Genomic DNA, 15,466 nt, shown 5'->3' with positions numbered 1-15,466 from the left:
AGGGTAGCTTTGACATTAATCAAAGGGCTACATATGAGGAGATATGAAGACTCTCTGTATGGAAGCCATAATTGGTTACCCAAATTGTTAAACCAAGTATAATCCCTAGCGGGGTTGTTTATTTCCATAATCGCATGTCCAATGCTAGAAACCACAATAGTTTCTATGCTTGTCAAATCATGTAGATACTACACATAGAAACCATAATTTGAGTGGGTAGTTTCTTTTTAGAATACTTTTTGTCCAATCTACCTATGGTGGGGTGCCTTTGGTGTCCCAGCATAGTAGGTCCCAAGCCCTAGTAAAGGAGATGAAACCCAAAAGAATCCTGTTGGGGCGTAACCCTCTTAGCGACGTGCCATGTCGGAACTTGGGTATGGTGTTAAATGAGCAAGGGCTGGGTCATCACCCTCATGATGCACCATGTCATGATCTGAACACGGTATCAAGTGAGCAAGGATCGGGTCATCGCATCCTTAGTGGTGCGCCACATCAGCGCCCGGGTGTGGTGCAAAATGAGCAAGGGTCTTCACACCTACCTTGGCGGGTGCAAAGGGTAAGGAAGCTAGTCGAGCCAACTAGGATTCATTTAGGTAGCTAAAATGTAGGGTCCCTTACAGGTAAGTTAAGAGAGTTAGTGGACACCATGGTTAGGAGGCGTGTAAATATCTTATGCGTCCAAGAGACTAAATGGAAGGGGCAGAAGGCGAAGGAGGTGGACAATATTGGCTTCAAGCTCTAGTACACAGGGACAACTTCAAATAAAAATGGAGTAGGAGTTTTGATTGATAAGAGACTCAAGGATGGTGTGGTGAAGGTGAGAAGGCAAGGGGATAGGATCATCTAGTTAAACTTGTCATTAGTGATATGGTCTTAAACATAATTAGTGCGTATGCCCCCAAGTAGGCCATAATGAGAGTGCTAAGTGGCTTTTCTAGGAAGACTTAGATCGCTTGTGTAACACCCTCAGTGTTACAAGCTTGTTTAGCACCGCGATTTAGGATGAAATAAAATTTCAAAAAAAAACGGGTTTCTTAGATTTTTGATTTAAAACGTACTTGATGCGATGAGTGAATCCGATGACTCAGTTTTGTGGACTCGAATCAACGCTCAAGTTAAATTACGTAGTGCATAGAAATATTTAGGAATGTCCAATAACGATTCTAGCAAGTAAATGACGGATGGTTTGTTCTGTTAGATTAAGCATGAAAAGTAACTTTTATAAATAAAATAAAATCCATTAATAAATAGAACAATATATATATACTCACGTGTTTATTTTGAAAAGCATGCTTAGTTGAAAAGCCTTGGTTTAGTTATTGACTAGCGAGCGAACGGATCCACAGCGATGACGGGACGTCTCCGTGCCCTGCTCTGTCGCTTGTCGTCAGTAGTGCGTTCCCCTTGTTCGAAATCAATCAACTCTGGTTTATTAGCGTCACGTCATGTCGTCGAGTTCTGTCATCGTGCCACTGCTCCCTTTCCATTGCGTCCTTTCTCTAAGAACGCCTTAAAGGAAGTTGGGCGGGTTGCTGCTGTCATGTACGACTTTGCTTGCTTTCCCTCCCGCACTGCTTGCCACGATGTCTCCTCACATTAACCCAGCCTTGTCTTTGCAAGCTGAGCACGCCATTCTATCCCTACCCGTGCTATGTCCCTTCACGTACTGTGCATGCGTAGGCATCGCTTCTAGCCATGTTGTGCCAGGCCGCACGTGCTGCTGCTCCCAATCTCTGCTTCTTGTGGACACCCGCTCGCTCTCACGCTCACCTCTACCTCTCTCTGCTTGCTTCTGCCACTAGAGGTCGCAGTCACCGTGCGTAGCTCCGCCTCACACGAGCACCTGCCCGACTATGCCTTTGTCGCTCGGCCACCACACGCACGTGCGTCCTTGGTTCCATGCTAGACCCGCTGCTCTGCCTCTCAATCATGCCATTCCATCCTGCTCGGCTACTACGGTTCATGGCTACCACTGTCCGCGCCCCCTTGCTCAGCACGCCCGCAGCCACCGCGCCCTAGAGCGCCACCGTTCCCCTCCCTCTCTTGAACCCATGCGCAGCTCCACCTTGCCTCGCCATTATCGCGCCCGTGGCTCTTCCCGTGCCCACAACGCCGTCCCTCTCTTCCCCGCTGCTCGGCCACGCGCGCGATCGCACGTACCCCCATGGCCGCGCTGGATCTCTGACCCCGCAGCACCGGCGCCCCTTGTCGCTCCTCCTCCCGCGCATCTTCCCGCCCTGCCTGTCGTCGGCCATCGTGCATAGGTGCACCTAGTTCCCATGTCGTGCGCCCCAGGCTCACGCTCACCTCGCGCCGAGCTCCGCACTGCCTCGCCTTTACGCCATGCCGCCTGCTGCCGAGGAGCTACCCTACCAGCGCCGCTGTAATCAACTCGCCGATGCCATGGCTCATGCGGGTAGGCTGTCAGGGCCCGACTCTAGTCTCGCCATGGCTAGCCTGTGGCCACACGGGTCCCTATGTAGCTCGTCGGTGGGTTTCCGCCCCTACTGTGCCTTTCCTGGCCCCACCGCGCCATTGCCGCTACCGCCAGTTGGTGGCTCTGCTCCATGCTCTGTTTTGAGAAGGTGAGAAGGTGAGGAAAACACAAATAGTATTCTTTACCGGGTTCATTTCGCAAAAGCGCTAGACTCATAAGTTTACAATTAAAGGCTTAGTTGATTTAGAGGAAGTTTAGGGGTTTTTCCTACAAGTTAGCCACTCACGTTTGCCCATGCGCTGGGCCAGCCTTGTGCCGCCCCACCTGGACTGACTTTGTGCCAGTGCCTGGGCCGCTCGAGCACCGCGCTAGGCAGACCGGTTGCCGCCTTGCTAGGTCGCTCGCGCCCTGTTTCTACGCTGGGCCACGCCCACCGTACTTGGGTCACTCATGCCCATGTGTACGCCCTGCCTGGTGGGCCGCCAGCCTTCGCTGGGATGGCCTATTGCCGTAGGCCATGATGGGGTTGCTAGGCTACGGTCGGCCCGCCTCATGGGCCGTCCACGCCACTGCCAGCGCCTAGGCTGGACTGGCACCGCCGCCACTAGGCCGCGTGTCCATGCTGTGCTAGGCTGCCCGCGCCGTTGCCATGGGTCGCTGGGCCATTTTGGGCGGCCGCTGGCCCCTCTAGTTTCTAAGTGATTACCAAATTAGTTTCAAAAATAAACTTGTAAAATTTGTACAAAATCATAGAAAAATCATAAAAATGCCAAACTAGTTTTGGTGAGTTTCTAAAATCATGATCTACCTAGCAGTGTATTTTATTCACATAGACTCGGTATGTTTTTAGGGTTTCTCTAATTATTTTAAAAGGCTTAATATTATTAAAAGGAGAACTTGTAGGAATTTCTGTGATAAATCGGTGATAGTGTTGACTCTAAAAATTTTACAGTAAATTACTGATAGTATTAGCTGCTCACTGTAATTTTTGTAGCGAGGAATAATTAGATTGCTAGATGGATAGATAATAATGCCCTATTTTGAATAATGATTAAATTTATATAATGGAATAAAGAAACAACTTGGGTTTATATAACTAAAATAATTATTGGGAAATAATGTCTTATTCGACAACATGGATACATGGTCTAAGTACGGTCATTGTTAGAACTAGCTCGTTAACTTGGGAGGCGTAAATCGTATTTTATGAATCACGGTTGCAGTTGATTAATTACGTCTTTGCAATGCATCGCATTGCATATCATAATATGGACGTCGGTGGATCACGAAGTCATCGGGAGTTGCTGGAGAAATGGTACTTTTGGAGATCATGTCACCATGATGGAAAACTAACTTCTGATTATATCTCGCCCAGGCAAGCCTCGATGCATAACCCCTACCTTTCTGTAGTTTAAATTATATTTGTGCATTAAGTTTTAAGGAGTTGAATGAAACCCACTTGCATATATATATATATATATATCTTTATCCTATAAGTCTTACTAGTATGACAGGATCGTGTAGATTGCTATGCTACAGGACTCCGGTAGAAGTCGAGTGATGACTGTCACTCGCGAGAGATAGGAAATATATTATTGGACTATTATCACTTGGAAAATATAAATGGTAGAAAGGAAAAATTGTGACCGGGCAGGGATATGGTTTGGATGTTGGTGGGTGTAAGAGGTTGTGTCGCCGTGGACACGGGGCATAGCTTAGTTACACTACTTTCCCTGTCTATGTCGATTAAGGATAGGTCGTTGCATAAGGCATCGTAGGCAAGTCACAGACTTATTATCCTGAGCACATGCTTGGGTATGGGCGCTTGGAAGACTTGTTACTATCTTGTCATGGGTTCCGGCTCTTTCTAGACCGACTGTCAGGGTGGTTTTTGGGTTAGGAGGTCCTTGCACCGCACTGAGTCTAGGACTAAGGGGCAGAGGCTTGGAGTCCTAGTTTGGACGGGGACCTAGACCCCATGATAGGAGGGTAGTGGGTTGGTCTTGCTTGTACCCAGGGTATAAGGGGGGCGTGTGTTTTTAGGGTACCCAGCTGGAGGCATTGATCCACGAATCACCAAACAATTCGGTATGGCTTGTTTCATGTCTAGCACCATAGTAAGAACTGAAAGATGGAATGGAAAAGGAAGTCTGATTGCTTACCACATGCTTGAAAGTAGCATAGGTGCTTACATAGAATGGTTGGTTAATGAACTAATGCAGTTGTTAATAAAAATTGAATATAAGGACGCAAGCTTAGTAATGCTTCTTGCAGATGTAATAAACCCACAAGCCAGATAGCCTTGCATATCCTTGGAGTTTTTTCTTTCCTTCTATCGGGTAAGTCTTGCTGAGTACAATTGAGTACTCAGAGTTTTATTTCCCCTATTGCAGGTGACAGGTGGAGGCTAGAGCTGACCCTTGTGTGTGGATTCCTCCTAGTGGACTCAGAGAGGATTTTCTTTACGCTACGCTATGATCATAGTCTTATTTATAACTCTCCCTAAATGTTTTTATAAATGAAAGTTTTATAATATGTTGTCCTAGTTTACATATCAATGATTCTTCATGATATGATTAGATAATTATTTTCGCTGTAATTCTGATCACATGTTTATATTCCTCCGTTCAATTAAATTGTTCATAAACTCTGATAAGATGATTATATTTTGCTGTTATACAATAACTATTATACTCTTATGTTGTATTAAAAGTGATGTAAGAAATGGTTAAGAATGATGTAAGCTTTATTCTCTTATTTGTGATCCTAATGTAAAAATGTGGACTTTCGGGTTCTTCCCTGTGGTGTGCCCGACGAAACGGTGTAATTTAGTGTTCTCCCTTGAGTGCTTAGTGTCTAATAGAAGACGAGCACTCCTGGGAGGCATTAGATTAGGTGGTTCTGCCATAGCTTGGTTAGAGTTGTCCCTAGTAGCGAGAAGCTCTTTATAAGAGGTGATCTTAATGGCCATGTAGATACATCAAGTGCATGTTTTGAGGCGGTTCATGGGGGTTTTGGATATGGTAGTAGGAACTAGGAGGGAGAGGAAGTGTTAAACTTCGCCATAGCTTTTGATCTGATGATAGCTAACATTTTCTTCCATAAAAGACAGTCCCATTTAGTGACCTTTAGTAGCGGCCAGTACTCTAGTCAAATCGACTTTGTCCTTACAAGAAGGAAGGATAAACGAACACGCGTGGACTGTAAGGTGATACCTGGAGAATGTGTGGTCGCTCAACATAGGGTGGTGATGGCTGACTTCCACTTTTTGTTGCAAGCTCATGGGAACAAACAAGCTAGGGTTGCTAGAATGAAGTGGTGGAAATTAGAAGGGGAGGCATCAAAGGTCTCTAAGAAAAAGGTCATTGAAGAGGGCCCTTGGAATGATGAAGACGATGCAAACAGCATGTGGCAGAAGATGACAACATGCGTTCGGAAGGTTGCTTCAGAGGTGTTGGAGTGACCAAAGGGAGCGGATGCGACTCAAAAGACACTTGGTGGTGGAATGGAGATGCGCAAAAGGCTATTAAGGAAAATAAGAGTGCTATAAGCGCTTGTATCATGACAGGTTTGTAAACAACATAGAGAAGTATAAGGTGGCAAAGAAGACTGCAAAACGAGCGGTGAGTGAGGCAAAGGGGCAGGCCTATGAGGATCTTTACCGACGTTCGAGTACGAAGAAAGGAGAGAAGGACATTTATAGGATGGCTAGGGCTCACGATAGGAAGACAAGGGACTTTAACCAAGTCAAGTGCATAAAGGATGAGAGGGAGCAGCTCTTGGTGAAGAAGGATGAGATCAGACATAGATGACAAGAGTATTTTGATAAATTGTTCAATGGTGAGAATGAGAACACCACCGTTTAGTTGGATGACTCGTTTGATGACACTAACATGCGCTTTGTGTGGAGGATTCAAGAATCGAAGGTCAAAGAAGCCTTGAAAAGGATGAAAGGGGGCAAAGCGATGGGCCCTAATGGTATCCCAATCAAGGTGTGGAGATGTCTAAGGGATATAGCTATAGTATGGCTAACCAAGATGTTCAACAATATCTTTCGATCGAACAAGATGCCTGAGGAGTGGAGAAGAAGCATATTGGTACCAATCTATAAGAACAAGGGAGAGATATCCAAAGTTGTACTAATTATCAAGGAATTAAGTTGATGAGCCACACTATGAAGTTATGGGAGAGTCATCGAGCAACGCTTGCGAGGAACGACGCAGATATCAACAAACCAATTTGGTTTCATGCCCGAAAGGTCAACCACAGAAGCAATCTTCTTAATAAGACATGTTATGGAGCGGTTTAGAGAGCAGAAGAAGGACCTCCACTTTGTTTTCATTGACTTGGAGAAGTCTTATGACAAGATATCAAGAAATGTTATGGGGTGGTCTTTGGACAAACATAAAGTCCCATCAAAGTACGTGACCCTCATCAAGGACATGTACAACAATGTTGTGACTAGTGTTCGAACAAACGATGGTAACACAGATTACTTTCCGATTAAAATTGGACTTCATCAAGGGTCAGCCTTAAGCCCGTATCTCTTTGTCTTGGTAATGGATGAGGTTACCAGGAACATACAAGGGGATATCCCTTGGTGTATGTTGTTTGCTGATGATATAGTGTTAGTGGACGAAAGTCAAGCGGTAGTAAATAGAAAACTAGAGTTATGGCAACAGACCCTTGAGTCTAAAGGTTTTAGATTGAGCAGAACTAAAACCGAATACATAAGATGCGACTTTGGCGGAGCTGCACAGGAGGAGGGAGATGTGAGTTTGGAAGGTCAAGTAGTGTCTAAGAAGGATACCTTTCGGCATCTGAGATCGATGCTACAGAGGGATGGAGATATTGATGCGGACGTTAGCCATAGAATCAAAGCAGGATGGATCAAGTTGCGACAAGTTTCTAGCATTCTCTGTGACAAGAGGGTACCACAAAAGCTAAAAGGCAAGTTTTATAGAACGACGATTAGACCGGCTATATTGTATGGAGCAGAATGTTGGGCTACAAAGATTCGACATGTTCAACAACTGAGTGTTGCAGAAATGCGTATGTTGCGATGGATTTGTGGTTACACAAGAATGGACCGAGTTCGGTTCAGAACGATGATATATGTGATCACCTAGGGATAGCATTAATTGAAGAAAAGCTTGTCCAACATCGGTTGAGGTGGTTTGATCATGTCCAAAGAAGACCTCCAGAGGCACCAGTGCATTGTGGAGTTCTAAGCTAAGCTAATAATATGAGGAGAGGTAGAGAAAGACCGAAATTGACATGGGAAGACAATAAAAAGAGATTTAAAAGCTTGGGATATACCTAGAGATCTATGTTTGAATACTTGGAAAGCAGCTATTGAAGTGCCTGCACTGTGACTTGGGGCTCTTGGTGGGTTTCAACTCTAGCCTACCCCAACTTGCTTGGGACTGAAAGGCTATGTTGTTGTTGTTGTTGTACATATCTTTTTTTTCTATTATCTACTTATCACATCTTTTCATATCTTGTTTTTCGTATAGACATATAGTTAATAATTTCCTCTCTTCTTTAATTCTAATATCACATCACCATTTTGATTAGTTTTTGTTTAGTAGACACCATTTTGATTAGTTGGCACCCTAATTAATGATCAAACCATCCTACAGTCTGTTCGGGAGGCCGTAAACGATCACGGATTATTTACTGCTGGATGATTTGGTGTAAGAAAAATACTGTTCCCGGCTAGAAATTTGCGATCGTTTACTAGCAAGCGATCAGTCTGCTAGTTTCTAGGTTGGGTGTCCGTAGCCCCAACTATCATTCCAATCATTAAAAGAAGCAATCCAGTGTAAATTAATGGCTCCATTTTCCTTGTCCTTACAGGACCTTACTAAAGCCTCATTTGACACGGCTCAACCAAAACGTCTTCATCGGTGAAGCCAAAGCCGGTGAAGCTAGAAAAACTGACTTTTTCCGGCTTCTAGCTTATTTTAACCCCGGCTTACAAAACGGCTTCACGCTACCGTGCCTCGATTTGCGCAAAATAGATGAAGCCGAAGCCTGCATAAGCCGTGTCAACCACGCCCTAAGTTAATGTCTCCTCCAAAGGCTCCAATTAAGATGAGTCCAGACCAAGATTGTAAAATGGTGTGGAGCTCATCAAAGGGCTCTTGCTTGCCTTCGTCTTAAGGACTGCCATAAACAGAAATAGATATCCAAATAAAAAGGGTTAGTATCTCTCTTTTCCCTCTTGAGATTTCTTAGCTTGTGCTATGCTGGCATTTCTAGCATTAGTATTAGGTGTTGAAGTAATGGCATTGGCATTTGTCAGAATATTTCTTGATAACTCGGGGAAATTATGTAGATAAAGAGTCTAATTTATGTACAGAGCTAGACTTACTACAAATGGTGGCAGAATTACATACACGTGGCTGGAATGACAATTAACAGGTGATTGCTATGGCAGCGGCAGGGGTCATCCTCTACTCACACATATCCACGTATTGCAATTCACGATACCTGCTACTGGCAGTGGATTTTACCGGTGGAGACAGACCGATCTGGAAAATTTACGGGGCAGGGAGACGAGGGAGTGGCTTCCTGGACAGCCGCTGTTTCCTCCTCCGAGAAACAACACCCCTCGGGTCAGAGCCCTCGAGCACGGCATCCAGCTCCGCCGGGTCGAGGGCCAGCCTCTTTTTGATGAAACCATCCAAATCGAAATCACTTGTTGGAGTCCCCGTTGCTTCGCTCCCGTTGTTAAAAGCATCATGGCTCTTAAGGCCAGAGGAATCTGAACCTACAGCCGCAGAAGTTTCTGAAGACTCCCCAGCTGCAGAACTCCTGGCAGTGCTTTTAACATCATCTTGCCTCGTCGGCCCAGAAGGCTGATCTAGGTTTAGCAGCTTCTTCACGCTGTCTAGGGCAGGGTCGATGATATCAAGGAAGCCCATGACCCATGAGGCATCATCCACAACTTCAGTACGCTGCCAGCATGGAAAACAATCCATGGCATTGTCAAGGATATCGCACAAAGATAAGCTGAACACTAACAATTATAGTTCATGCTCTGAACTACAGACACACACACCGCATGAACAGATAAAGATGTAGCTCTGCAGGCAACCTGAACTAACCTGCTGAAAGTAAAGGTTCCGAATTTCTTCAGCTCGAACTGGATCCCCCTGTTCCTCCTCAAGCGCTGCCCATGTCATCCATGTCACCTCACTTTGAGAGTTTATACTCAGAGAAGACCTCAACAATCTTCTGGCAGCCGTGTAGTTACCAGCACGCTGTTCTAGGACTCCCCAAGCCTACAAAAGCACGGCAGCCCGACAACTATTTATGGAATAGAAAATGGAACACTAGCCTAAACAGTACTGAAATCAGCACCGAAGCTTGGTAATTTTAGACCCATATACTAGATCACAGTAAAATAAATTTAATTCCGGTTACTTGTATACAGTTCTGGCAAACTAGATTCTTCAGTAATGCAAGCATTCATATTTGACAACCATGATACAGTAGTTCATCAAGCACTCAAATGGTCTTGTGAATATACAATGACATTAAAGATAAGTCATTTCTGACAGTTTGACAACTCCCAGGCTAACTGAATGATATGCTTTACCTGAAGACAACGAGCAGCACATTCATTTGTTGAATTAACTGACAAAGCTCTTTGATAGAGGGCCCTTGCTGTTCTTGCATTTCCTTCTTTCCATTCCATCCACCCCCAAGCCTACAATATAATCTACAGGTCATTGCTGAGTTTCAGAGACTAACATAAATCAGCAGCAGTGCATATACAATTAGACACAAATATGACAATGCATATGTACTTGAAATTATAGAAAACTGTTTCTAACATTTTTAGAAAACTTTTTTTACTTGTGCATATCAGGTGCAGTTAGTTGACGATCTAAGGCTTTCTACTGAAAGAAATTTACTCTCACAGTTTATTGCTGGGGATCTTACATGAATATAAATCCAAAGTTTCAACAACAAAAAACAAAAATATTTTGAATTCGCCATTCACTGGACCTAATCACTCCCCGAATCATTGGATTGTATATATGCACTCATTTGCACTGGGAAGGTAAACAACCACAAGTTTCTCCCAAAAAGAAGCCTCTATCCTCTAGTGGTAAGAAGTGCAAGAAACAACATCATACTAAAGTAGTTGTATATCCATGCAGAACATCCTGTAGGGAATAAAGAAAAAAAATCTCAAACAATTTTTTGTAAAGGAAACTACATGGAATTTGTAGTCAGATAAGGAAGGTAAATGCAGAAAGTTCTTACTATCCAAACTGGCTGATGCCTTGGATCAATCTGAGATGCTTTTCTGAATAACACACGAGCAACATTCGCAGATAAAAAGTTGTATTCCAGCAGTGCAAGTGACTGGAGAATTACAGGGTCCCTAGGATTTACAGCATGTCCAATCTTAAGCAACTTCCTTGCCCTGTCAATACTACCTTCATTTGCCTCAAATAGTGCCCAAACATGCCATGAGAAACGGTTTTTAGGACTAGCCTGGACAGCCTTCTGCACTAGAAAATTTGAAGTTACGCACCACACATTGGAAAATTTTAGAGGGATGTCATATATGTGACAAACCATCACATTCACATGTTAATATAAAATGTCAAAACAACAGTGCAATATAACTTGAACAAACGAATATCAAGCTCTATATTCATACTGGTAGAGACTAGACAGATCTTCTATGAAAAATTTAGACAAAGAAAGACTGAGCCCATAGTAATACCATTTCTATTTTGCACTTTAACTGACTCATGAACATGAGGAGACGCTCAGATATATTTTGGAATTTACAAAATCATTAATGACGGCAATAGTTAACCTAGAAAGGGAACACGATTTATTACCTCAAAGAGCTTTCTGGCCATGGTATTGTTTCCTGCACGCATTTCTACCTGGGCCCAAGCCTACTAGAAAGTTGTCATATATAAATGCACAGTTTAATAGAAAAGGCAACTATGCAGTTTCCTTTCGTGCAGAGAAAATGAATAATTATGAAGCAAATACTTACTAGCCAGCTTGCACAACTTTTAGGATTGGATTGAGTGGCTTGCTCGAACAAAGTCCGTGCTTGTTCAAAGCGCTCTGCTTTAGCTTCAAGCAAAGCAAGAGTTTGGTAAATATACTCATTTCCTCCACAATATTTCAGGGCTTTCCCAAGTAGGTTCCGCGCCTTTTTTATATTTCCTTGCTTTATTTCTAAAATTGCCCACCCGTGCCAAGCAGCAATGTGCTTTGCATCAGCCACAGTAGAAGCATCAAATAGCTCGCGTGCCCTTCGAATATTTCCACTCTTGCTTTCTAGGACTGCCCAGCACTGCTTAGAAAAGAAAACAACAAATTCATATACGGTCACATGCTTTGTTGGATTTATCCTTAAATGAGTGAATTATAGATGCATCGTGCATGGAACAGAAATAGTTATGGTTGTAAAGGCACAGATTGCCCTGACCTCACCAATCTGGATAGTGATTTCAGCATGTTGTATATAATTCAGTCATAAGGATCAAATGATTTCTTTAGATGGTCCAAGTGATTATGTTTTCGGATGTGTCAGTAAAAGTTAACAAAACGATCCTGATATGAGGTTTCAGTCCCTTTTAGCCTTGAAAACTTTGCAGGATAGCTACAACTGGGAGACCCACCGTTGTTTCTACAAACAAAATAGTGTGTGTGATGTATCATGTAACAGGCTATGCTCTCCATCTATTTGGAAGAAAAGCAGACAAGCAGCTGTCATGCAAGGAATACAATTACTGAACTGACGCCCAAATGCCCAAACTGCCAGTTGTTGAATCAAATGCAAAACAACATCATCATACAATTAGGATAATGCTAACTCACGCCCCTTCAAATTTAACAAATAGTTGCAGAGTTTCCCAAACCCGACATAAGGTGTTAACATCCTCATGGTCTACATCCTTTGAGGAATGTGGACTCAAATCGATGACAGAGTCGATGGCCAGGTTTGTAAAAGTTTAAATTCACTCATCATTTTAGGGGTGTGGGGGACTCATTGCAACCATTGTGCCTTCGATGGTGCTTCTCCCTACCTAGATGGTGTTGTATAGCTTGCTATGGAGGAGATGAGGCTTTGGAGCCTAGCCAGGGTGCAAGGTGTTTCTTATCTCCTCTCCCTTCCGCCCCAAGAAGTTTAGTTAGTGGTTCGGATCTTGTTTCTTTTGTAACACCAGATGCATGTGTTTATCCTTCTTGTTTCTTGTTTTTGGGTGTGTGTTTTGTGTGGGGGTTCTAGACCGCATTTCTTCTTCTTAATATAATGATACGCCACGCTCCTGTAGGAAAAAGTCTAAGGGTTTTAGGAGGTTATTCGTAAAAACACCAAGAGACATGAAACGCCTAATTATTACACTATTCCACGAGGGTATACATGTAAAACGACCAAGACAGTAATGTACATGACCGACACCTGCTAATGGTCAGAGGCACTTGGTCCTTCGTGGACTCATCAGTACTCGTTGTGTGGCAATGGTCATGTGTGGATGCAGTGACATGGCATGGTTCGGCTCGGAGGCAGTAGGTGACAATGGTAAAGCACATTATGATTAGCCCTAGGCAACGGCGGTGACAACACGCCCTTGGATAACCTCAGGGTGCACAAAGGCCGGAGGTTGAAGGAGACGCTAACAAGTGGGCCCATGCAACAATGGTCGCTGTCATGTGGGCTCTAGTCGTGCCAGCGAGGCAAAATGACCACTCGAAACATTGACTGCGGGCTCTAGTCATGCCAGCGAGGCAAAATGAGCACTTGAAACCACCTATGGGTTAGATTAAACGATTTTAGATAGGTAAGAGGTAGAATAACTGGCTTTGTAGGTTAGGGGGTAAAGTAGACTAACATCAATTATATAGGCCCTGTTTGAAACTACTTATCTTTGATGGGCTTATTTGATAAGGAAGCTTTTATGATAAGCTAGCTTTTGTCAAATGAGAAGCTGTGAAAAGTCTACCGTTTGGCATATGGTGGGTTTTCTCCATCCCATCTTCTTCTGGGTTCCCCAACTTCGATTGACAGCCATAGATCCCACTTCGAGCTCTCCTACTGCACATCATATCCATGAACTTGCAGTTGATGCTTCGATGATTTCACAGCTCAATTGGATTAATCATTTTTATTCGGCTGGCTGGCAGAGTTCCAACGAATACTCGTACGCATGCTCTTGATGCGGAGCCACGAATCCGGCCAATGGAGGTAAAGTAGACTAACATCAATGGACTTTTGCCTCTCGTACTTGTTTGAGAAAAAAACATCTTGCATATAGGTACTTTATAAAATGGAGCATATGAACTGATCATGTGCAAACCTGCCAAATGTATGGGTTTTCGCCTTGCGTTGCTTGGCATCCCCTTTCGTACACCGCTCTAGCTTTGTCATACCTTGACTGCTTGCTGTACAGCTTCCCCAGTGCCACATACGGACGTCCGTCTTCAGGCCAGAATGAGATACACTGTTCAGATTTCAGAAACAGAGCATAAAATCCATCAGCTCGCAACCCAACAACTTGCCCAAAAGTACTCAGTTCGAGCACACAACACGCGTTTAATAGTTTCATGCTGCCTTGATGCGCTAGGTAGAGAAACATTCTGCTCGTGTATGAACTCCTAACGCGTAATGCTATAATTCTCTACCTTGTCGAGAAGCTTCTCTGCTTCAGGGAACTCGAACTTCCTAGTGTGCACTTTGACGCGGTAGAGCCAGAGCTCGAGATTGATAGGCAACGGCCGCTCACCGGCCGCGGCGGCGAGCTCCCCGTCCGCTGCGGGCTCGAAGAGCGGTACCTTCCTCGCGATCTCCGCGAGGCCCCTGTCGAATGCCCCGCTCATCGCCTCCCCCTCGAAGCGTCCGCCGTCCCGGTCGGACCCGCCCGCCGCGGCCGCGCCAGCCACTGCAGACGCCGCGCGCGCGCGGCGCAAGCGGACAGAGAAGTACGAGAAAGACGGTGCGGATACGGAGGTGGGTGCCTTCGGGCCGGGGCTCGGGAAGAGTGGGGGCGGCGTGGAGGGGGGCAGGAGCCGCATCGCCATGGATGCGGGCTGAGCTCGAGTGGAGCTTGCCTGTAGCAAATTCGCCAGTGGGGAGGGTGGAGCGAGGCGCGCCCTTGGGAGGGAAGGAGAAGGACGAGGGGCCTGGACTGACGGGACTGCCCTCGCGGATGCGGTGCCGTTGATGCCGTACCCGGGGTTGGAGGGGCAGAAGCGGGAGGCCCGGATGGGGGCGCGGTTGGAGGTCGTCAGCGCGCCACGTTGGTTCGGCGTTCGAATACACCACCGAGGCACCGAGTCCACTGTCAGTCGACGGTGTCGGAGTCGGGAGCGTGTACGTGGAACGTCGGTCGATATTTCTGTTATTCTGTCTGCACGAGTGGCGTTCTGTTCCAGAAGGTGGATTTCTATCCTCACACGAGTCCCAACTTCCAGACTTGACACGCGGCAACTCCTCTCGTGGGCAGAGGGCACGATCGTGTCGTCTCAGCTGTCTTCAAGTTCTCTTTTTTTTTAACTTAAAAAGAGAAGAAAGAACATGGCATTTTCTTCAAGTTCTCTTTGGCAATGGAGCTGCTCGCGTGTTCGCCTTCTGGCTAGGACAAATGCCCTCAGACAGAGTGCATAGGGCATCGAGAAACTGCAGACCGCAACTTGTATATGTGACTGACTGAAGATATCGTAGCAATAAAACCATACTGCGAACCAGCAACTTAAAAAAACGAGCGGGATAACCACGACTCTTTCCATAGTAGTGTTCATTCGTCCAAAACAAAAGAATTCATTCGTCCGAAACAAAATAACGCAATTCTACTTTTTTTATCGGGTACATAATGCAATTCTACTTTTGTCCACACTAAAACTTTTTTAAGTTTGATTTGGTCCCTATTTAGAACGCATGATTCTGAAGACAGGAGGATAGAAAAAACATAAAAAGATTAAAATGCCCTGCAATTAAAACCCCATAGGAATCAAGAATACGTAAAGTCACTAATGAAGCGT

General features: G+C 44.9%; 1 protein-coding gene across 1 annotated transcript; it reads right to left on the bottom strand.

The window, feature by feature from the left end:
• Positions 1-8,730: 8,730 nt before the first annotated feature.
• Positions 8,731-14,611, bottom strand: LOC136546186 (protein high chlorophyll fluorescent 107-like). The gene is made up of 8 exons (XM_066538155.1): positions 14,111-14,611; positions 13,786-13,929; positions 11,472-11,777; positions 11,308-11,367; positions 10,718-10,963; positions 10,044-10,154; positions 9,550-9,726; positions 8,731-9,399 (listed from the first exon to the last, which is right to left on the bottom strand). Exons 1-8 carry the CDS (start codon positions 14,504-14,506, stop codon positions 8,983-8,985), a joined length of 1,857 nt encoding a protein of 618 aa, XP_066394252.1. The 5' UTR covers positions 14,507-14,611; the 3' UTR covers positions 8,731-8,982.
• Between the last annotated feature and the right edge of the window lie 855 nt (positions 14,612-15,466).

The sequence above is a fragment of the Miscanthus floridulus genome, chromosome 1 (assembly GCF_019320115.1).
Source record: "Miscanthus floridulus cultivar M001 chromosome 1, ASM1932011v1, whole genome shotgun sequence".
Classification (NCBI taxonomy): Eukaryota; Viridiplantae; Streptophyta; class Magnoliopsida; order Poales; family Poaceae; genus Miscanthus; species Miscanthus floridulus.
This window is presented reverse-complemented; position numbering and strand designations above follow the sequence as displayed.

Bases quoted from the DNA above. Each gene is read 5' to 3' on its own strand.
- LOC136546186 (XM_066538155.1), bottom strand. From the start codon at position 14,506: ATGGCGATGCGGCTCCTGCCCCCCTCCACGCCGCCCCCACTCTTCCCG. The intron at 10,155-10,717 runs GTAAGAACTTTC...ATTATATTGTAG, and splicing joins GGCATCAGCCAGTTTGGATA to GCTTGGGGGTGGATGGAATG. The intron at 9,727-10,043 runs GTAAAGCATATC...GTGCTTTTGTAG, and splicing joins GTGCTGCTCGTTGTCTTCAG to GCTTGGGGAGTCCTAGAACA.